This window comes from Oncorhynchus gorbuscha, linkage group LG10, assembly GCF_021184085.1.
Source record: "Oncorhynchus gorbuscha isolate QuinsamMale2020 ecotype Even-year linkage group LG10, OgorEven_v1.0, whole genome shotgun sequence".
Classification (NCBI taxonomy): Eukaryota; Metazoa; Chordata; class Actinopteri; order Salmoniformes; family Salmonidae; genus Oncorhynchus; species Oncorhynchus gorbuscha.
The window spans coordinates 68810206-68832362 of record NC_060182.1 but is presented as its reverse complement, the minus strand read 5'-3'; the positions used below and the strand labels follow the sequence as shown (position 1 = coordinate 68832362).

The following is a 22157-nucleotide window of genomic DNA, read 5'->3' as shown; positions in this document are numbered from 1 at the left end:
AGGCTAATGTCATTCTGTCGGGCCCAAGCAGATGGCTGGGAGGGGCTGACTCATTTTGGGCCTCCTTTGAGCCGGCTCATAGCACATAATAAATCTGAGGAGGGACTTTGATTAGCTTAATCAAAACGCGCCCAGCCGCCCTGTCAATCTGTCCACCTGCAAACAGCCCTGCCCCTCTGGATAACCCTGAGATAAACTAAGACGGTACTAGAGGTTTCATTCTGATCCCATCTGGGTTATTGGCTACAAAGCACATCTTAAGGTGTCTGGCTGTGCGAGTGATGGATCTTTCAAATTAAGGCAGAGAGAAAAGCCTGTCAACATGCTGCAGAGTACATCTCTGAGCTAAGAGAGACCTCTAGTGGCAACACAGCAGATTGTTGAACTCTTTGTCCACATATAGTTTGATGTTGCATCACATGAATCAGATTCTATTCAATTTCATAGCTGATGACATAGATTGAATATTGGTTGAGTAAAATTAAGTTGATTAGGAAATTGTACTGAGTTGTATTACCTGTGACAGCTTCATCTGCATATTGGCAAACACATGCAGGAATCCCACCACTGCATCCCATAGCCTGCTGTGTGCCAGACTCTGCTGGTTCCCAATACACGGGCCCTGGCGTCACAAAGAGAAGATCACTAAAGTCAAGATGATTGGATCACCATGATTAACCATACAACACATTCCTGTCTGTGAAGGCTAGTTTCTTCCAACCCAAGAGTTTTGTGTTACCTGTATGTACTCAGTGAGAGAGTTGAAAATCTGCTTGGCCACAGCCAGGGCTTTGGAGAAGTTCCGCTGGCCAGCCTCATCCATGATGTCTTTCCCAGAGTAGTACCAGTAGAAATCACTGATGGATTCCTAATATTGGACAAATCAACATGGAACACATGATACTGTAAACAGACATTACACACAAAGCATATACGGAGTGAAGGTGGGGCATAGTATTTTACCTGCAGACGGAGCAGGTAGTCCACAGTGCTGATGATTATATTTACTGTGGTCGTATTCCCTGTTTGAGTCCGCAGGAAGTTTTGAAAGTCTGAAGAAAGAGAAAGTGGTCAAATACCAATGAATGGTTAGAGGATCAGGTAATGATATACATAGTACATTGTGGGCAGTAAACACAAATAATACGGATCAGAACTAAATACACAAGTCACAGGTAGGCTAGAGTACCTTAACCGGTATTGAGGTAAGGTGTTCTAGAAAGTTTGGACGTACCGTTGTTGTGTCCCTCACAGAGAAGTTGCAGAAACCTAAAGAGATCCTTAGTGAACTCATCGTTTTGCAGTACTTTGGAACCTGGACACAGGAGATGAGATTGACGACTGTCCCCTTTGGTTAGGAGGGGGCTAGAAATCAGGCAACCCCCCTCAACCTGATCTAACACAAGCTTACAAAATGGCATAACTTTCACTTCAATACAAAGCTGCCGTCTAGTCCTCAAGCTCCTAGACTAGGAGACGTTTGTCATGAAAGTATATGCTCCCTCTATGAGATATTCATCTCACTTTGACTTGATATACAGTACATACTGTATGCAGGGAAGGATGTTCAGTATACAACTGCATGGCAGAGCTTTGTTGTTCTGTACTTCAGATACAAGCAAAGCTTTGGGAATGTTATTCTTATTCCTAATTTACTTTATCAAGTAATATTGGTTAGTAGTATCGACAAAAAAGAGACAGACAAGTTTCTAGATAGACCACAAGCACTAACTTTGTATAGGAGACCACAAGCACTAACTTTGTATAGGAGACCACAAGCACTAACTTTGTATAGGAGGAGAGAGAGTTAAGAGTCCGCCTGGGTCTGATGCTATGGATTGAACAATCTGACCATATGTCTTATTGGAGCATGCATTTGTTCCTTCAGATCACTATTTTATTGTTACATTCCAGACAGAGGGGAGGGGGAAGGGGTGGGAGCCGGACGCAGAGCAATCAGGATGGCAGCATTGCGAAATGAGTAGAATCTAAACCATGTATTTACCCCGCTCACTCACGTTGACTGCGACCGATGAGTTAAAATATGATAAGAAGAAACAAACAAACAAAAAGCAGACATAAGCAAAGGAGAAGACATTGAGTTTCAATAAGTAGTAAGGAAGAAGAGATCCATATCGACATCACTTTAGGCGTTGGACATACAGTAGACATGCGGTTAAGAGTCTCAGGTAGGTAGGTCTACAGGTTCTGCTGCACAGTTTGGCAGGCCTGGTGTGGGACAGGGGGTGAGAAACACTACAGGACTGCAGTCACCATCACTTATGCCTGGTTACATGAGGTGGGAATGAGCTGGAGTATCTAGGAGATCATAGCCATTTACTGTATGCACTCCATTAGATCCAACCGCTTCGATGGTGGGTGATCTATTGTGTATAGATCTGTTTTCTATCTTGTTGACAGACCGTGCTCAGATGTCACATGACTGAGGAACATACAGTAGCACGGGCTCATGAACACAGACACAATGACATACGTGACAATGAGATGAGCTTTTTCATCACAAACATAAGAGCGAACGTGGCGCGCTAATGCTGCACCATGTATCTGTAGTAGCCTTATCACAGGCCTTCTTCTAACACAACAATGGCATGGGCCAATCATTAGCTGGTGGGTTGGACATCGGCTGACCAATCGTAATGACAGGTGGTATATCCTTATGGACTGCTGTTATTGCTTGCATATAAATATGAAGGAATAGCCTCCAGATGTAATCTTGACATGACCTCCATCACAAGGTTCAGTAAGTCTCCATTAATGAATTCAGTTTCTCTATGGGCCGATTCAGAATTTCCAACAAGGTGTTAATAGGAACACAGTGACCACTTAGTGTAGCACAAGCAGTAAGAGCAACCCACCAAAAATCATATTAGTTGAATAATGACATTTTAGACAGGCTTTGTCTGTGAGCATTAACTGGTTGGTAATCAGAAGACAGGCAATTTATGACCCTGTGGCTGGGTGAGAGGAAGTGGGAGGGGTCAGATTAAATCAACATTGAGTCTTTAGAATTCTATATTTTTTATCTACTTAATATTTTTATTTTATACTTGCTTAAGGTTTTAGACATTACAAATCCGTACGGAGTATCATGGTTCAGCATTCGCCAATAGCACCAAGTGGACTTGACTCTCAAAGGTAAGAAAATAAATTGTTATCTTATAATCAAAACACATCTACAATTACTTTTCATTAACACAATACAATTCTAAGACATGCATGTATTTAATATATCAGAATTCAAATGTCATTCCTTTCTGACAGGAAAGAGAGATTACTGTGCATATGTCTGTCTGAGGTAGTCTAGTGTTTCCCCTCACTTACTTGATCCTTCCTCAGTCACCATCCCAAGACCTTCCGCTTTGTTTTGCCTTTCGAATGCATTCAAATCCAGGACACTAATGAATTTCAAGGAAAGAGAGCCAATGTGGTTTATATCTTTTAACATGTATAGTTTTGCTCTGTTTGAATGTCAAACTGTCAAAGATTTGTTTGTTTTTTGTGTTGTGATATCATTTTACCTGCAAGACTGCATGAGTCCTGACAAACTCTTGAAAAAGCCAGCATCTCCTTTTTCCTTCAGATAGTCAAGCATTTTCTACAAAAAAGGAAATACACAAAACAAATTGAGCTGTACTGTGCCACTGTACATACTGAAAAGATTGATATGGACCATAAATATTCTGATATACCTGCTGAACCAGTATGTTGCCTCCGTTGAGTATAGAGATGCCCAGCTTTAGGGTAAAGGTCACCATGGGCCCAAGCGTACCTAAAGAGGATAATCAGGGATCATACTGTGTGTGTGTGTGTGTGTGTGTGTGTGTGTGTGTGTGTGTGTGTGTGTGTGTGTGTGTGTGTGTGTGTGTGTGTGTGTGTGTGTGTGTGTGTGTGTGTGTGTGTGTGTGTGTGTGTGTGTGTGTGTGTGTTTACCTTTGCTGGCGCTAATCATCTGTAACACCATCTCAGCAGCTCCTCTGTCATGCAGTCTGGCCTGCTGGTACAGAGTCTTCTGTTTCTCCATCTCTTTTTCCTAACAGGTCAACAAACACCATGTAAACACACACCATGTAAACAAACACAGCTCCTTACAAAACCATTGAAACTAGTCAAATCTAATATATCGATGGGAGGTCCAAAACACCTCAAACGTTTTCTCCTTTCCTTCTTCATCTTCTTCTTCTTCATCTTCTGCACAGCTCTAAAGACAAAAGCTTTGATAGTCAGATCTCTGTTGACCTCTACATGATACTAAAGACATGTATCCAAAAGCAGATTCATATAGGCTTTGTACCTTTGCCATCATGTCTGCATATGCAATATACAAAGGATCCTCTTCCAAAGAACTGAATGGAAAAGCAGGATAAACATGTGTGAATGAACCTTACATAACTAAACAAATATACTCCAATGATAAACACATCTCTCAGGTGCATGACTAATTACACAATTACTTGTGCTCGAGGGCTTCTCCCTGTGTGGGGAGAAATGCTGCAGTGTTTTAGTTCAATGCGACAGTTTATTAGCCAAGGGATACACCGGCAATATTACATAGCACAGATGGAGCAAGCAGCACGATGCCAGGTGCCTAGGTGTGTGTGTGTGTGTGTTTACCTCCGCTCAGTGAGCGCATTGTGACTGAAATGCAGGATGAGCTGATGAAGAGGGTCTGGCTGCATCTCTGCCTCCTCCTCTTCCTCCTCCTCCACCTTCAGTTGGGTCTTCTGCACAAACACCCAGCCACACATCAGAGTACCACCCTACACTAAGACCCAATCACCTGTCATTACAGAAGTGCCCTTTACCCTCTGTGCCTACACTGAGTTGATACACATTTTAAAGATCACAATAACTTCACTTTGAATTAGTGAAATTGCAAAAAATAAAATTAGTTGTTCAAATTACACTGCAACACGCTTCAGGAATAATGATTACCAAGGCCAATCTACTGGGGAAAGAATGGTTTAATCAACATTGTTTCCACGTCATTTCAACCCCAAAAATATATGTGATGACATTGAATCAACATGGAAAACTGATTGGGTTTGCAAAAAGTGAGGGTATGGTCTTTTATTCACCCAACCTTTAACCTTTAACCTAAATGACATTGTGCATTTTTTTGTTGATTGCACGTTGACAACTCAACAAAATGTGAATCAAAACTAGATGTTGAACTCACGTCTGTGCCCCGTGGAAAGGTATCAAGCAGAAATATGGACAAGTTACTATCCATATGCAGTTACCATTGCCATTATATAGAACAGTCTCCTCTGTACATCACTCACCTTAGAGACAACAAGGTGTACTTGATCAACAGAAGCACATTGAAATTAAAGATGAAGAATGTGCAGTCAAACCCTGTCCCACCATGTTGCTTCATTACTAGTGTGATGGCCCATTGAATCACAGACTGAAAGCATTCCGGGTATGACACGCCACTCATCAGCAGACCATGCAGGCCCACACACAGGGACATACACACAGTACATTTAGATGGTACAGCAGTATCAAGGTTAGCGGTGTGAGGGTGTGTGTTCAGTAGAGATAAAGGGAGGAAGATGAAAGTTAAGCATGACTCTCCATGAGCCTGATCCATACTCTATAATACTTTATACTCATCTACCACTTTATCCCTGAGCACCACAGTTACTCCCCCAATGAACAGAGGCCACCAGGAAAGGATGGGGAAAAAATAGTGGTAGAGGGAATACTATTCCACATGGTCATCTCTTTTAGGATGTAGCCACTTTCCCTACATTTTAAATCTACCATATTTGTAAAATTGCTTATAAAGTGTTATAGAGTGTTTATAACCATTTTTCTTCATTGCTGTTTTGACAAATGTAGCAGGTTCTTACACAGGACGGCATGGGGTTTTGAAGAATTTCAGAGATATCTAGAATCAAAGTTGTAAAGAAAGCAACCCTTACAGGGACAGTATATCTGAATTCTTTGATTACAACAAATTCCTCAAACGACATGACTATGACACTATACTTTGTCCATGCTGCAACAGAAAATTTATGAAGGACACCACACCTTCCATAAATTTCACCAGTAAGCCGTAGCATCGTGGTTGGATGCTCTCTCACCCCTGTAGGAAGGGAAACAGCTCTAGAAACGGTACAGTTACAGTACAGTACTGCCGGCACTGACATCCAGGGTGATGTCATGCGTACCCGCGTAGGCGTTTCAGTTTGCAAGGGACAGAGCCACACAGAGCCAGGGGCAGAACATGGATGATTGGCAGAACCCCTGCGGCACTTGGCGGGCATTGTACTGGCGAAGCGTTCGTGTTGTAGCACGGCCAGGTGAGGACGGAGAAAAGAGACTAGCCCCACAGAGAGAGCACAAAGAGAGGGCTGGGCACTGGGGTGGACAGGTACAGTACTTACTGCCAGGTCCTGCACTAGCTTCTCTTCAAAAGAGTACGTCTCTGTTTCTATCCATATTCTCTGATAGCCCAGGAGGAAGAGGTTAATAGAGCGATGCCTGGGGGGGTAGAGGGAGATTAGGAGGGTTAGCAGGGTGGACCAGGAGGAAGAGGAGAGGAGGGGGGTATAACGTTAAGAACGGTTAATACTGGTTAGTATAGGGCAGGGCTTCCCAAACTCTGTCCTGCTTCCCCCCCTCCCCTAGGTGCACATTATGGTTTTTACCCAAGGAGCACACAGCTCATTCAAATAACCAACTCATCATCAAGTTTTGATTATTTTAATCAGCTGTGTAATGCTATGGCAAAAAACATAAAGTGCACCCAGGGGGGGCCCCAGGACCGAGTTTGGGAAACCCTGATATAGGGCACTGGCAAATCCAACTGGTCACCATTGAGAAACACCTTGGAAGTTTGAACTGTACCCCCCCCATTTCATAACCCTTTCATGTATACCCCAGTAAAAATGATCACAGGATATATTTATTCTAGCAACATCTACAGTACACTGTAATGATTAAAGCTAAATAAAATATATGGTATATAAATTACAGCGACATCGGTACAGAAACCAGGAACTTAGAAGAAAAAGCATTTGGTCAGAGTGAATATTTTAGTGATGAGTGTAGCTTTATAATAGGCAGACCAGTCAGAAAGCCAGTGGGATCACAGTATGAGAGTTATAGTTATAGTACAAACCATGGCTGGGAGGAGGGGGGAGGAACAGGGGGTCACAAACGTTGTCTGAACATTACATTACCGTTAGCATGGAGAGCAGACTGTCATAGTCTGTGTTCTCATGCATTTTTTCGAGCCAATAGCGTCGGTAGGCATTCAGGAAGTAATTATTACTTTTGTGCCTGAGGGGAGGTACAGTATAGTCATTCAGGAGAGAACAGAGAGAGGGTAAAGTAGCAGAGACAGAGTAGTAGATATATGGTAAAAGGTTGGTAAGCCACTGTCACAAAGGGTACAGAGCGAGTTATGTGATAGTATTAGAGGTGGAAAGGAAAAGTAGACTGACATTGCATCCAATGTCCTTAACATTTCTAGCTCTAACCTGACTCAAAAGGCCAGTGCTTACTAATTACTCAACAATATGATGCAATGTCACATTCTCCAAAACATTCTCCAAACAACAACAATAACTAATCATTTGGTGACGAGGAGAGACATGAGAGCACACATTAAAGATGGCCGCCCTGAGGTCAGGCTCTCAATTGTTTTCCTCCCCACTGTCTCTCCTCCTGAGTCTCTGTGATTGAGTTACAGTGCAGCAGGGCATGAAATTGCTTGTGTCCTTTTCTATTCCTTGATAACTGCCTGAGGCGAGACATTTGTTCGTACAGATTAGGGGAGGGACGCTTCATATTAATACAGGGTCAGAGCCCAGGCAAAGAGGGGTGAGACTCATGAGGCATAGAGAAAGAAATAGTGCAGGGTTGGAAATGAGAGAGAATGCTAAACTTAACACAGCCTGCTGCCTCCCAATACTGACATCAGCAGCTGGGGTATTCTATTGTAATATTTGACAATTATGTTGTAATATTTATGTTTGTAAAGGACTGACTACACAACATGTAGATGGTTGTGTGATACCTGGGCAGATTGTAGAGAGGAGCCATGCGGAAACAGGCCACCACCGCACGCTTTCTCTGCTTGGACAGCAGCTTCTGCCACACGCACTTCTTAGACCTCAACGGCTGTTCCACCTACATTGAATAAATGAAGACAAAATATGTAAGTTGTAATACAACATACGAAACAGGGTGTATGGTTTGGATCACAAATGTGACTATTATCAAGTTGAGTAAAGATCAGAGAAGCAGGACATAAAGTATCCAGGATATAGATCACAGCTTAAGGATCTGTAACATGGATATAAGGGGCCCGGATAAAGAAGTGGATGTAGGCAGTAAGGGGGATGCATGGTGCAGCCAGCCACTGACCTGCTCCAGATGGAAGACTGCAGCTGATATGCTCTGGACTCTGAACACTGTCCTCTCAGGGTCTGGAGGCCCCTCGTTCTTCACCATCACATCCTTATACAGGTTCAGCTGCCACCTCACTGCAGGGTCGTCTGACTGGGGGTGGGTTAGTACAGTGTAGGAGTTAGAAAACATCACAGATTTTTGATAGAGTTGCTAGTTTTATGGATTACAATAATGCCATAATATACAGCTCACCTTTTCTTGAAGGTGCAAATTTTGCCGCACATGTTCCTTCACTTCATCATCTGTGTCCTTCTGTTGAGCAAAACATGAAAACAATTAGATACACCGTCATCAGGTAGTGTGTGGCCAGTGATACCTGATCCTCAATCAGCATGGGTCCATGTGGGCTAGGATGGCCCTCTCACCAGGAGGTAACGTGTCTTGGCCAGGGAGATGAGCTCCTGGTCCCCGGGGGTGCACATGTTGAGTCCCATGGGCAGCATCTTCTTCAGGGCAGCAACGATCAGGGAGGTCTGGATGGAGTAGAACTCTCCTCGCTTCCTCTTATGCTTCCTCTCCTGGTCCTGACCCCCTGACTGTTACCAGGACGGAATGACACATTAATAATTTCACCTGGCACTCACTGAAAAATGGCACTCTATTGGCACTCTATTTTCCATATTGTTCACTACTTTTGTCTGCAAGTTGTGCACTGTATAGGGAGCCATTTGGTAATATATCAGATGGGCCACACCCTTTTTATAATAGCCAATGCAGTCACATTCTAAATTGCTACCTTGTTCTAACTGTGCTTATTTCACATTGAAAGCACAGCAGCTGCACACCAAAGGCTGAATTAAACCTATAGGTAGCAGAGGGAACTAAGGCATTGTTCCATCGCTGGCGGCTGAAAATATTTGCCCATGAAGCATTTCAAATGTAGCTATAACCTGAAAGCAGCATTCGCCCACAGTTTGCCTGTACCCATATGGTGAGGTGTTATAAAAAAGGACTGCACTGAGAAAAACAAATGGAAGAAGCTGGCACACAGAAGACACTCATATTCAACTCAGCAAGAGAGAAAGAAGCACCATTAACTGTACGCGCACACACACACACACACACACACACACACACACACACACACACACACACACACACACACACACACACACACACACACACACACACACACACACACACACACACACACACACACACACACACACACACACACACACACACACACACACACACCCCTCCGCCCAGTACAGGAGCTGAGTGACACAGGCTGACTACAACGCTCGCTTCGAGTTCCCTCACGTTGCAAAATAAATGTAGAAATCTAGATGATTCAATTATTGCACCCACACTGCTCGCACGCGTCAACGAGCGTCTGCGTTGACATGGGCTAAAATAGAAGTCAGTTCTGACGAAGATCGCGCTGCAAGTTCTGCCTCTCCCATCTCCTCATTGGTTTATAGAAGCAGGTACCCACGTGCCATCTCTTCATTGGTTATACCCACGTGGGTGACTGAAAGACGAACGAGGGCGGTGGCGGTAATGCACCTAATTTATGAAAGTTGCCAATCGCAATATATATTCAAGAGAATAAAAAGCCTAGAAGGAGGAAAGATGACTAGAAAAGATTCAATTGACTGTTTGTGTGGATTAATTGTCGGTGTAGAACACCTTGGGCATTTCAGGTAAAATAACTCAATGTATATATACCAGGACCAATTAGCTAGCAACAGCAAGCTAGCAAAATAGGACAAATTAGCTAGTAAATGCAATTTAGCTTGCAAAATTGCCAAAAAGGTTTAACGCTTTTTGACCTGTCCCCAAATTAATGTCATTGGTTCAGAGTTTGTTTTGATATTTTAACCTGCTTGTTGTGATCGCGTTTGGTGTGGGGGGACAAAATAAATGTATGCACCACGGCGCACGTGCGCAGCTGGTTTGGGTTCCGTGTAATAGAGACAGCCAGTGTGAGGTAGGTGCCACACACACCAGCGCAGGATATCCATCACCCAGAAACACCAGTGACGTGATCATGTTATTTGTCATGGGCGTGTTGACTTTCAATATCAGAGCTGGGACATGTTCGGCCCATAAGGGAATGAGAAACGCTCGTTATGATGACAAGCAGGGCTGATGAAGGAGGGCCGATAATGTGTAATGTGTTAACAGCAAGGCAGGGCAGACTATTGTGGTCCCGTGTGGCTTAGTTGGTAGAGCATGGCGCTTCCAGTGAATTAAGTGTACAAGCAGACAGGATTTAAAAAATAAAACTATCAACAAATCTATTCCCTGTACCTGAGGAGGTGACATGGCTTCTGTTTGTGAGGGAATATTAGTTGTGTTGTTTGGCCACGGGGGTTGCTGAAGCAGGGAGAGAGAAAGAGCTGAATCTGCAGAATGGAGCCCAGTAACAAGGCTCAGCTGGAATGTGCTGACAGATAGCAGCAGGAGGTTGGACTGAGGTTAGCTGGGTTAGGATGTGAACATACATGACCACAGGGGTTGCAGAGTGCTCCAAGTTATAGTCGTAGAGCACTCCAGCAGTGGGAATATGCTGTAATGTTTTGCAGGGGTGCATTTTTGTCCCCTCCAGTTTAATCATTGGAATGTGATATAAAACGAGGCAATAGTGTGCTTTAGGATCTTGCAGATGCCTCCAAGCGGTCAGGTAGGCTGAGGGAGTGTTTTTTCCCGACTGGGTAAACTTCTAAAAGCAAAGTTGCGCCCCTGCTTTTTTGTCTGTCTCAGAAAGCAGCCACATTTGAATAAGCCCTACCTTTGACATCTTCGTCTTGCTATCACCAGTCAGGAAAGACAGGTTGTTGATTTCATTCTGAACCACAAAGTTCTGCTCTTCCCTTTTGAAGTTCTGAGGAAAGAGCAATACCAATGTACATGATGAAGACACCTTCTGCTTTGCTCATTTCTCAATCTAAAATGTCCTATCTATTTAATCGCTAGTTTGTCCATTGTTGATAAGGAGAAATCGTACATGTGATTTGCACCAGAGGATGAAGATCTCAGCCACCATTCTGAAGAGTTCATTGGAGTCAGTGTCTGGTTCTTTCAGCCACCTGGACCTGCAGGAGAAAGGAGAGAGAAGAGATGATTATTATATATAAAATACACTCATCAGCCAGTACCCGGTCCGGTGCGACCCCCCCCCCCCCCATTGCTTCCAGAACAGCCTGAATGTTTCGGGCATGGATTCCACAGGGATGTTGGTCCATGCTGAGGCAATGGCATCACACCGTTTCTGCAGATTGGACAGCGGTACACCACCGCCACCAGCCTGTATCGTTGACACCAGGCAGGTTGGTTCCATGGACCTTGCATATGCCAAATCTTGACTCTGCCATCAGCATGCATGATGCAACAAGAACCGGGATTTGTTGGACCAGGTGATGTTTTTCCACTACTTAATTGTCCAGTGTTGGTGATCGCGCACCCACTTGAGCCGATTCTTGTTTTTAGCTGATATGAGTGGAACTCGGTGTGGTCATCTGCTGCAATAGCTCATCCGTGACAAGGATTGACGAGTTGTGTCGTTCTGCACACCACTGCGCCGTTAGTTGTCTGTTTGTGGCCATCTTACATGATTCCTGTCATTCTCCTTTGAGCTGTTCTCGCCCACAGGACTGCCGCTGACTGGAAGCTTTTTGTTTCTCACACTGTTCTCGGGAAACCCAAGACACTGTCGTGTGTGAAAAGCTCAGGAGGGGGGCCGTTTTGCCCATTCTAACATACTTTTTCCAACCTACATTGTGAATGTTTGAATTATGTATTCCATATAGACAAGAAAAATATAATAATTTGTGTGTTATTAGTTTAAGCACACTATTGTTGTGACTTAGATGAAGATCAGCTCAAATTTGATGACAATTTATGCAGAAATCCAGGTAATGCCAAAGGGTTCACATACTTTTTCTTGCCACTGTACGTACACACACAACCAGTCAAAGGTTTGGACACAGCTAATCATTCAAGGGTTTTTCTTTATTCTACATTGTAGAATAATAGTGAAGACATTAAAACTATGAAATAACACGTATGGAATCATGTAGTAACCGAAAAAGTGTTAACCAAATCAAAATCTATTTTATATTTGAGATTCTTCAAAGTAGCCACCCTTTGCCTTGATGACAGCTTTGCACACTCTTGGCATTCTCTCAACCAGCTTCACCTGGAATGCATTTCCAACAGTCTTGAAGGAGTTCCCACATATGCTTAACACTTGTTGGCTGCTTTTCCTTCACTGTGCGGCCTAACTCATTCCAAACCATCTCAATTGGGTTGAGGTCAGGTGATTGTGGAGACCAGGTCATCTGATGCAGTACTCAATCACTCTCCTTCCTGGAGGTGTTGGATCATTGTCCTGTTAAAAAAACAAATGAGTCCCACTAAGCGCAAACCTGATGGGATGGCGTATCGCTGCAGAATGCTGTGGTAGCCATGCTGGTTAAGTGTGCCTTGAACTCTAAATAAATCACTGACGGTGTCAACAGCAAAGCACCCCCACACCATCACACCTCTTCAATGCTTCACGGTGGGAACCACACATGCGGAGATCATCTGTTCATTGGTGTTGTGATGTGGTTGTGTTGTGGTTTCTTTGCAGCAATTCGACCACGAAGGCCTGATTCACGCAGGTCTCCTCTGAACAGTTGATGTTGAGATGTGTCTGTTACTTGAACTCTGAAGCATTTATTTGGACTGCAATTTCTGAAGCTGGTAACTCTAATGAACATATCCTTTGCAGCAGAGGTAACTCTGGGTCTTCCTTTCCTGTGGCAGTCCTCATGAGAGCCAGTTTCATCATAGCGCTTGATGGTTTTTGCAACTGCACTTGCAAGTTCTTGAAATGTTCCGGATTGACTGACAGTCATGTCTTAAAGTAATGATGGACTGTTGTTTCTCGTTGCTTATTTGAGATGTTCTTGCCATAATATGGATGTGATCTTTTACCAAATAGGGCTATCTTCTGTACACCACCCCAACTGATTGGCTCAAATGCATTATGAAATAAAGAAATTGCCCAAATTAACTTTTTTTAAAGGCACACCTGTTAATTGAAATACATTCCAGGTGACTACCTCATGAAGCTGGTTGAGAGAATGCCAAGTGTGTGCAAAGCTGTCATCAAGGCAAAGGGTGGCTACTTTGAAGAATCTCAAATCTATTTAGATTTTTTAAAACACATTTGTGGTTACTACATGATTCCATATGTATCATTTCATAGTTTTGATGTCTTCACTATTATTCTACAATGTAGACAATAGTAAAAATAAAGAAACTCTTGAATGAGTAGGTGTGTCCAAACTTTTGACTGGTACTGAATATGTATATAATACATTATAAGAGATGAACAAACATCCATATAATATCCTCTGCTCCACAGCCTTGCCCCCAAACCAGTGTCGTCTTGAATTACAATAGGTCCTAGGGTACTGATGAAACACAACCACATCATCTCAATTCACTCCACTGTAAAACAACTCAATTAGCAGGCTCACCTGTTATTGTCAACGTAATGGATGAGCATCGGGTAGAAGGCGTAGAGGTCTCTGCAGAGCACAGCGAACTCATCCAGGATGAGGAGCTCAGCCTCCTGGGTGTCTCCCTTACTGTCAGCCTTCAGTAGCTCCTCCTCCGTCACCACCTTCACGGTCTTCTTCTTCAGCTTCTCCAGCGTAGGCAGGAAGTGACTCTTCAACAGAACAGCCCTGGCCTTACTGATGATGGGCTGGGCATACACTGCACCCACAGACGTCATAGTGACAAACACATTGTCAGTTGTTTTTCTTAGAAATTAAAAATAAAACAATACAAAAGCACTCTTGCTAGGAATGCAAAAGACAATCTTTTGTCAGGCTATGTATCATCTGATCAGCACTGTATACAAATAGGTTTTCCCTCAAAAGCAGTATGTTTCCTAAAGCTCCAACCCACTGTGACCGACTGCTGTACACTCCCACACAGTAAATGCAACCCAACTAACCTGCGATCCTCTTCATCCAGGAGGCCTCGTCGATGCCCAGGTTGCTGTTGAGGATCTTCAGGATGTTTCCCAGGATGAGGCTGAGGTGTTCTGAGGTGACGGTGGTGGAAAACATACTGTGCGGAGACGCCTGGTTCTCTGGGCCCTTCTCCCACCAGTAGGACAGGTAGTTACACAGCATGGGCAGCACCACCTCGATAACGTGGGGCATCTCTGTGTAGCGCGCCCCAGACTCAGACATGTCGTTGATGTCCTTCATCAGGACGTCTAGACGAGGCATCTCCGGACACATCTCCTCCACCGCGTCTGGCATGCCTAGGACTACACAAACACAACACAAACATAACCACAACACAACACAAATGATAAGCAAACAACCATTTAATGCAGTGTTAGGGTATACAGCATCATAATAGTGTGGAACTCACTGGCGCGTTCGCGGGCAGTCTTGGTGTTGAACACAGAGCAGGGGTTGTGTTTGTTGAGCAGTGGCTCCAGGAAGGCGACAGGCATGGCGCCTGCCAGGGTGGCCAGACACTCCCCCAGGGCCGGCAGCTGCCTGCAGGGGAGAAGAAGAGACAGACACAGATGACAGCTTTATACTATCTGTGATGTGATAGCATTCTCATATCATTATGTAAATAATACTACCTTTCCACATAGATGTTTTTTCCAGTCCCGAGTGCATACAGGCTGGTCAGGATACGATAGCATGACACTTGGACATCGTCCACTGAAAACACAAAGCAGAAAGCGTGCTTACATTGACATGCACAGCGTCAGCGACATGATTTAAAACGCAGTGCTCCACTCCTCCCATCTCCTACAGCTATAGGTCTTGCTGTGGTCACTCACAGAGCAGGTCCACTCCAAAGTGGTGCTGGGTGATGTGTTCAAACAGGGCAGTGAGGATGGGCAGTAGTGCCACCGTGGTGTAGTTAATGTTCTGGGACACGCCCTTCATCTGTGAGCGGGAGTGGGTGAACTTCCCCAACTTCAGGTTCTCAAAGGTCTTCTCCAGGTCCTCCGCTGCGTTCTCGAAGAACGTCCTTAACCCCGCCTTCACCAGCTCTGAGCCAGACTTCATCACCGTCCTGTCGGAGGGAAGGGGTTAATAATGTTGGAGGAGTGTGTAGTCTGTCATTGTTGCCATTTTTGCACACAATAACCACATAATGTCCCCATGTGGGATATTAATGTTATCATTTTTGAGAACAATCATTTCCGTATGATTGAAGAGTTCCCAAAGGACAGCTTCATTTTCGTAGAGAAGAGCCAGCGATACTACAGAGAGCTCCCAAGGGACTGTGATTTGAGCTCCCATCTGACCTTGAATATTTACAGTGCATGATTTATACAGTAAATTATGTAAATATCTAGATTCAAGGGAAGGTTGTCAGTGTAGGTATGTGCAGAAATATTACCCCCCCCCAAAAAAACTGTTTGATACATTAAGCAGATTAGATTAGTCAATATTTTGTTAAGTATATTGTGACTTGTCATAATGTTTTTTTGATTCTGTGTTGAATCTCCCAAAGGGAGGGAGGTGAAAGACAAAGCCTATGGGCAGGCACAGTACCATAACTACATCCTCAGTATCAACATCATGTTTAATGCATTGCTATTTTAACCTCAGTTTTTAGAACTGTTGCCTGAAACCACACATTGGTTCTGAAGAACACTAAGAGCCCAGAGCTAGCTACAGTACATGCTGTCTATGCATGCTAAATGTACTTGTATAAATACCAGTGGGAGTTTTTTCTCTTAATGTCAATGATTCCAAGATGGCATGAATAACACAAACTGGTGAGAATAAACATGGTGTAATGTAAGTAATGTTGTATAGGTTAGACATGAGGTGGCCTCTTTTCCAATGACATGTGCTGTAAAATTGCTACGTAACAGATCTCTTACAAACCTTTGAACTAATTTCAAACTCTGTGGACGTATATTGTGACGTAGGACTATAGGACTGAGCTCCACCCACCTGGTGTCCAGTGTGTGGGCCAGGATGTGGAGACAGCTCACCATGGTGGTGGAGTCACTCCCTACAGGAGAGCACAGTACAGCGATGTGCACACATATCACACACTAAGTCATTCATGAAAGCAATTTTAAAAAGCGCCGAATCAGCTCCTTACCGAAGAGGGAAATCCTGTGTCTGACAAGAGCTGCCAGTTTACAGAACAGGCTGGAAAAAAGAGAACGAGAGAAAGAGCGAAAGCAGGGAGGTTAAAGTAAAGGGTAAGAGGAGGAAAAGATGACAAGATGAAGGGAGTAAAGAGAAGAGTAGGTAAGTAGCATACACAGGTAGTGAGAAAGTATAACTCGCTGCAGAGTGGTGAGATGGTAGTGTACCGACCTGGTGACCATCTCCTTCTCCTTATTAGATGCATAGCCGCTGCTGCTCAGGTTCTTACTGGGAGAAGACAGGAAGTAGAGACAGTGGTTCTTGAAGTACTGGTCTATCAGAGGGAGGAGCACCTTAAGGCAACAAAAAAACTATTTAGGAGATGTGTGACAATCTTTGTGCAATCTCATCTACTGCATTTAAATGTTCATTTGTTTCACAGATTCACAATATTCTCACTTTGGCGAAAAACTTGATTTCTTGCTCATGAGGTGACTTGTCTGTCTTACCACTGGTAGCCATGGCCTCTGAAATGGCAAGGTCAAAGGTCAATAAAGAGAAGACTGAGGCAGCATGGTCCATAACAGAGAAAAGGTAGAGGAGCATTCAAAGGCATGGATATGAATGTTAAGCAGAGGCTCTTACCAAGGTGGGCAATGAACTCCTGGGCTGAGTTCACATACTTGAGGAGCTTCTTGAGGAACTTGTAGGCAAACCTCTTCTCCATGGAGGAAGAGTCCTGCTCCATGTCCTTCAGACCTCTACAACACAGAAGGAAGGGAATGATGAAGTGTAATTCTGTCACACCAACACACATCAATGTCTTCGGTTTTGACTGAAGGTGTCGTTAGTTTTCACACCCACACATGCACCCACACACGCACCCACACATGCACCCACACACGCACTCACTAACCTGGTGATAGCATAGCCGTTGATCTGTAGGAAGCGGAACAGGCCCTGGGCCTTCTCTTTGTCCCGGGCCTTCTCTTTGGCAGTCAAGGTGTCATAGGGCACTAGCAGAGGGTGAGTTGCCCCACCTGGAACCACAAATAACAACACTGAAACAAAGAGAACCAATAAATCTCACATTTACTCTGACTACATTCCTCTGGCTCCTCCATCTCACAGTGATTGAAGAGTATTATAGAATCACCTCTAATTCCAAGGTCATTCTTTTTCTTCTTAGCCCAGATGTTGTGATAATTCTCAGCCACGACCTCCATCATGCCCTTGATCCAAAGAGCAAAGAGAACATCTGTTAATTAAATAACATATCCACAGCCTAGTCATAAACAAAAGAGTTATTAACAGCTACAAATTAACAACTGTGAGGTTCACTCACCTGTAACTCTCTAGACAGAACCACATTGCTGGTGTCTATTGGTGTTGGGTTGAAACCGTTACCCTGCCAAAATACAACATGAAAAACGAGTTAGAAGTCGAAAGAAACATTGAACATCCGACTCAGCAGTCCTGGTATATACAGCACTAGGAGGAGCGGGCCATCAGACTGAGTACCTGAGAGGAGGACTGGGAGATCTTCCGCATCTTCTCACTCTCCCGTAGGGACATGGTCTCTCCATCCTTGGTCCTGTCAATGTTCCAGCCCATAGCCAGCATGCTCTTCAGAGTCTCCCTCACCGGCAACCTGTGGATCTCCTTCTCCTGAGGACCACAGGAGTTAACACAGCACACAGACACGGATACACACACCAAGAGTTAACAATCAGTTAGGTCACTAAGTGCTCACATTAGTGCATGCTGTAGTTCAAATTCAAACCCTATGCTGTGTAATGCTGCAATGAACTACACCTTCTCTGTAAGGCCTTTGTAGGTCCTGAGCTGAGGGTGAGTCTTGGCCTTCTCATCTATACAGTCTCCGTACTTCCATCCCAACATCACCTGACGTGCAGAGACAAGTATGACCCTTCTACAGAGATGATATTACATTTTACCAGCTAGTTCTTCAACCCAAATAAAAACAAATAGAGTGAGCAACCCTGAAACAAGCCTCATAGTATTTCTTCCAAGAACGTACTGAAAAGCCTTTATAAAATACAGTGCCAAAGCATTTTATTCTTAATCTTTATGCCCTGCAATAAAGAATTGATTCCTGGTGTCATTTTGCAGCATCAAATACACGTTACCCTGGCAGGGGATCTCATCATTGGCCTACCTTCTCTGCTGACCATTTGTCATGGGAATGCTCAGCATATTTGTTGGCAACATTTTCCAGTTTCTCTGGAAGAGATATGCTGTAAAAACAGAGTAAAAATTACTCACTGCAGGTATAAATCTGGAGCATCCAAAATAATACATACTGGAATAAAGCATATGCAAATGCAGAGTCAAAGTATATAAAATCATTGTGTGCATAATTTTAAAGTGGCTCCTATAAAAAGCTATTCGATTACAAGTCAGAGTAGTATCACTTTAATTAAATTGTTCGTAATTTGCTCGGACAGTCACCCTGTACACTAGTTTCTGATGGCCACTCACTTGGCTGTGCTGATGGGTTTGGGGTCGAAGTTGCCCTGAGCGTCCACAGACGCAGGCTTCTCCAGGGTGGTGCTGATGGTGGAGTCTATGTAGTCAGGTGGTAAAGCCCCAGATATGGCACTCAGACAGGGCATGGCCATCTTAAAGAGATCTGCATCGTACTTCTGCTGGGAGACAGTGTGTGATTAGTTAACTATCAAAGAAAGCTCCAATAAGGCTAATCTAGTGACTAGAGACTGCAGGAATGGCTAGAGGATACAAAAGATGCTTAATGCAGAGGTGTCCGAGTTGGTGGCGCAGTGGTCTAAGGCACTGCATCTCCGTGCAATAGGTGTCACTACAGTCCCTGGTTTGAATCCAGATTGTATCATATCTGGCTGTGATTGGAGTCCCATAGAGCGGCACACAATTGGCCCAGCGTCATCCGGGTTTGGCCGGGGAAGGCCGAATTTGTTCTTAACTAACTTGCCTAGTTAAATAAAGGTTAAATAAAAAATTTAGAAACACAGAGAGCAAATACAGAGATTGATGATGTTCTCAGCCTGGGCTCTCTCTCACCAGCTTAATTTTCATGTGTGCACTCCAAGATGTGCAGACAAGTACATCAAAAAGAGGACCATCATGAAATGAATGTTCATATTCAACATCTACTTTGATTTGAAAAATGTAAATGCAAAAGGAAAAAGGAAAGGCAATGAGACACTTTCTTACAGAGAAAATTCAATCGTGTACCAATGCTCACTGTCAGAAACGTGGTACACGATTACTGAAGGTTATGACCTATTGGCTTGATGATCAAAGCTCAGTACAGCCCGAGCTTGATTGTCTCATTATCAGCCTTTGAAGGCTTAACTAGGAGCCCTGTTGGAGACCTGACGTTCTCCTGGGTGCTGTGTTAGAGGTGACCTCGCTTTACCCTCTGTGAGAGCGAATCCAAGACACCCCAGAAGATCTTCTTTGTGAGGAGCAGCTCCTCGTCTGAGGCCATGCCGTAGCTGCCCCAGCCTGACGGCAGACAGTAGTACTTCCAGCTCTGCTCGTAGTGGTTGGTCAAGAGCTGTGGCGGACACACAGGGTCAAAGGTCAGTCCATCAGACTTAGTGGGAGGATGCTCACTCTGCTGTGAGCTACACTGAAGGACTGGCAAACAGACACCTTAGCAACTGGCATACCGAAACACAACACCCTGGCACTGAGCCAAACATCCCACGTAGGATCTCAAGCTGATGATACGTCATGCTAAATTAGTTCTTACTCGATCGGCATAAAAACAGACAAGTGCCCCATGTGAGTGGAGGCAGAATCAAATGTGTTCAGTCTTCCACAGGCAGGCTGCTATTATTACTACAGTCTCTCTGGAGGGAAAACTCTGACAGAGAGGAGCAGTGAAGTCAACACGGTTCAATTCTTCCAGGCTGCTCTCTGCTCTCCGATGCTCGGCTGTTGTATTAAAAACAGCACAACTGCCAACATCTGCTTAATGCTGGGAACAACATCGTTAATAGGAGAGAGAGACGGAGTGAGAGACAGAGCGGGAGGGGGGGAGGGCAGGTGGGCAGACGAAGAGAGAGGTAGAGGGATGGAGAGGACACATACCCTGAGAGGCATCTTGCAGTACTCTGTCAGCAAGGGCACGTCAAAGACCAGGCGACGCAGGAGCTGCTGCAGCATGGAGGGGCGGAGGTACCTGCAGACAGAGGAGGACCAGGGAGGGAACAGGAGATCAGACAGACATCATCCAGAATAATACTGCTTCTGTTTGGCTTAAGCGTTTCTATGGCCACACAGTGAGCTTATTGCTTCCTAAAGTACATAGTGGAACACCTTACCTGCAGACAGCCAGCAGACACTCCTCGATAGCATCTCTCTGGGCCTTGGTGAGCGAGCGGCCCTTGGACAGCCTGTAGATGGTGTGTAGCGTGGAGTCGATTAGCGTGGCGTAGTGCTCTGTGCCAGCGAAGTGGGGGGCACAGCGGGTGAGCAGGGGAAGCATGGCAGAGCCAATGTACCTGTTCATGGCCAGAGCTGTCTCTGTGGTGCTGAGTACCTCCTACAGTGGAGGGGTCAGAGGGCACAATAGACCTGTCATCTAGCAGTCATCTCACCACCTAAGCACAACTTCAACTGTTCCACAATCACTATCATTAGGTATGCTCACAGATAAGACTTTCAACTACTGCAAACAGAAGCCAAGTGTGAGGCTAAATCTGCACATTTGTCCTTAGGGAATTGCTGATGAGGAATTAAAACAGCGGAGCAAAGTCTGTGTCCTCCTAGGGCTAGTCATATCTACAGAGTACTACTCTCTAATACCAGGCCTGGAAGATGCTTAGCATCTTGCTGCATGGGAATCAAGCAGACTTTTATTTGCTAACTGCTGGATTACGTGGGTAGTTGATCATTAGCGCTTCCTAGTGTGGATCAATGTGCTGCGTGTCTGTATAGGAGTGGGGCGGCTGGTGGCTCAGGGGCTATTCTTGGACTTTATCACATTAACACTGTGCTGGGGCTGGGGTGGAAGGTTGTCTCAGAAAAAGATCAAAAACAAGCAGAGCCAGGGATATTCCAGCCCTTGTCTCACCGCCTGCCTGCCCAGGCAATCACCAGGGTCAACCTCTACGAATACTCCAGTCAGCCCACACACACACACCAGACTTTTTAAACAATCAGTTTTAAATACACCAACTCCCTCTCACACACAAGCCCTTAAATACGCAGCATCCACTCCACTCAACTCCCACATCCTTGAATACCTCAACCCACTTGTCTGGTAAACAAAGAACTAGATGGCAAAACAAACAACTTGATGCCTTTGCCAAATATGGTCTCCCACCTCTCAGCTGAGGCTGAGCCCACCACCTACCGTGTCCAGAGAAGCAGAGGCTCGCAGGTCTGGCAAGAAGCCCACTTCCAGCAGGTGAAGTAGGAAGCTTTGGTCCTCGATACCATAGACCCGGTCCAGGAATAGCACCATGGGGGCCTTGTGGTCCGGGCAGAAACTGGCCGCCATATCAGGCTCTGTCACAGTGCCGTCTGTGGTGGAGATAGAGAGGTGGAGAAAGTGAAAATAGGATATTAAAAAATGGTGAGATACACAAAGGAGGAAAACAAAATAAGAAT

General features: G+C 44.6%; 1 protein-coding gene across 4 annotated transcripts in view; it reads right to left on the bottom strand.

Moving 5' to 3' along the window:
- The window catches only part of LOC124046431 (ryanodine receptor 3-like), a 179850-nt gene that overhangs the window by 13660 nt on the left and 144033 nt on the right, over nt 1-22157 (bottom strand). For 3 of the 4 annotated variants that reach the window (XM_046366785.1, XM_046366788.1, XM_046366786.1), the window contains exons 48-87: nt 21901-22070; nt 20867-21087; nt 20634-20724; nt 19954-20094; nt 19038-19201; nt 18715-18793; nt 18351-18440; nt 18057-18203; nt 17881-17943; nt 17692-17767; nt 17452-17575; nt 17181-17296; nt 16995-17062; nt 16767-16888; nt 16546-16595; nt 16392-16452; nt 15260-15498; nt 15056-15137; nt 14833-14963; nt 14405-14725; nt 13920-14160; nt 11399-11486; nt 11183-11275; nt 8811-8981; nt 8638-8697; nt 8401-8535; nt 8051-8163; nt 7212-7311; nt 4633-4742; nt 4313-4364; nt 4163-4219; nt 3952-4051; nt 3711-3790; nt 3540-3616; nt 3343-3416; nt 2006-2023; nt 1235-1315; nt 964-1052; nt 740-868; nt 518-622 (exon numbers count right to left, since the gene is read on the bottom strand). In XM_046366785.1, coding sequence (XP_046222741.1) covers nt 518-622; nt 740-868; nt 964-1052; nt 1235-1315; nt 2006-2023; nt 3343-3416; nt 3540-3616; nt 3711-3790; nt 3952-4051; nt 4163-4219; nt 4313-4364; nt 4633-4742; nt 7212-7311; nt 8051-8163; nt 8401-8535; nt 8638-8697; nt 8811-8981; nt 11183-11275; nt 11399-11486; nt 13920-14160; nt 14405-14725; nt 14833-14963; nt 15056-15137; nt 15260-15498; nt 16392-16452; nt 16546-16595; nt 16767-16888; nt 16995-17062; nt 17181-17296; nt 17452-17575; nt 17692-17767; nt 17881-17943; nt 18057-18203; nt 18351-18440; nt 18715-18793; nt 19038-19201; nt 19954-20094; nt 20634-20724; nt 20867-21087; nt 21901-22070 — 4529 coding nt within the window. The remainder of the gene's footprint in view (nt 1-517; nt 623-739; nt 869-963; nt 1053-1234; nt 1316-2005; nt 2024-3342; nt 3417-3539; nt 3617-3710; nt 3791-3951; nt 4052-4162; nt 4220-4312; nt 4365-4632; nt 4743-7211; nt 7312-8050; nt 8164-8400; nt 8536-8637; nt 8698-8810; nt 8982-11182; nt 11276-11398; nt 11487-13919; nt 14161-14404; nt 14726-14832; nt 14964-15055; nt 15138-15259; nt 15499-16391; nt 16453-16545; nt 16596-16766; nt 16889-16994; nt 17063-17180; nt 17297-17451; nt 17576-17691; nt 17768-17880; nt 17944-18056; nt 18204-18350; nt 18441-18714; nt 18794-19037; nt 19202-19953; nt 20095-20633; nt 20725-20866; nt 21088-21900; nt 22071-22157) is intronic. The other variant, XM_046366787.1, reaches the window with a different exon arrangement.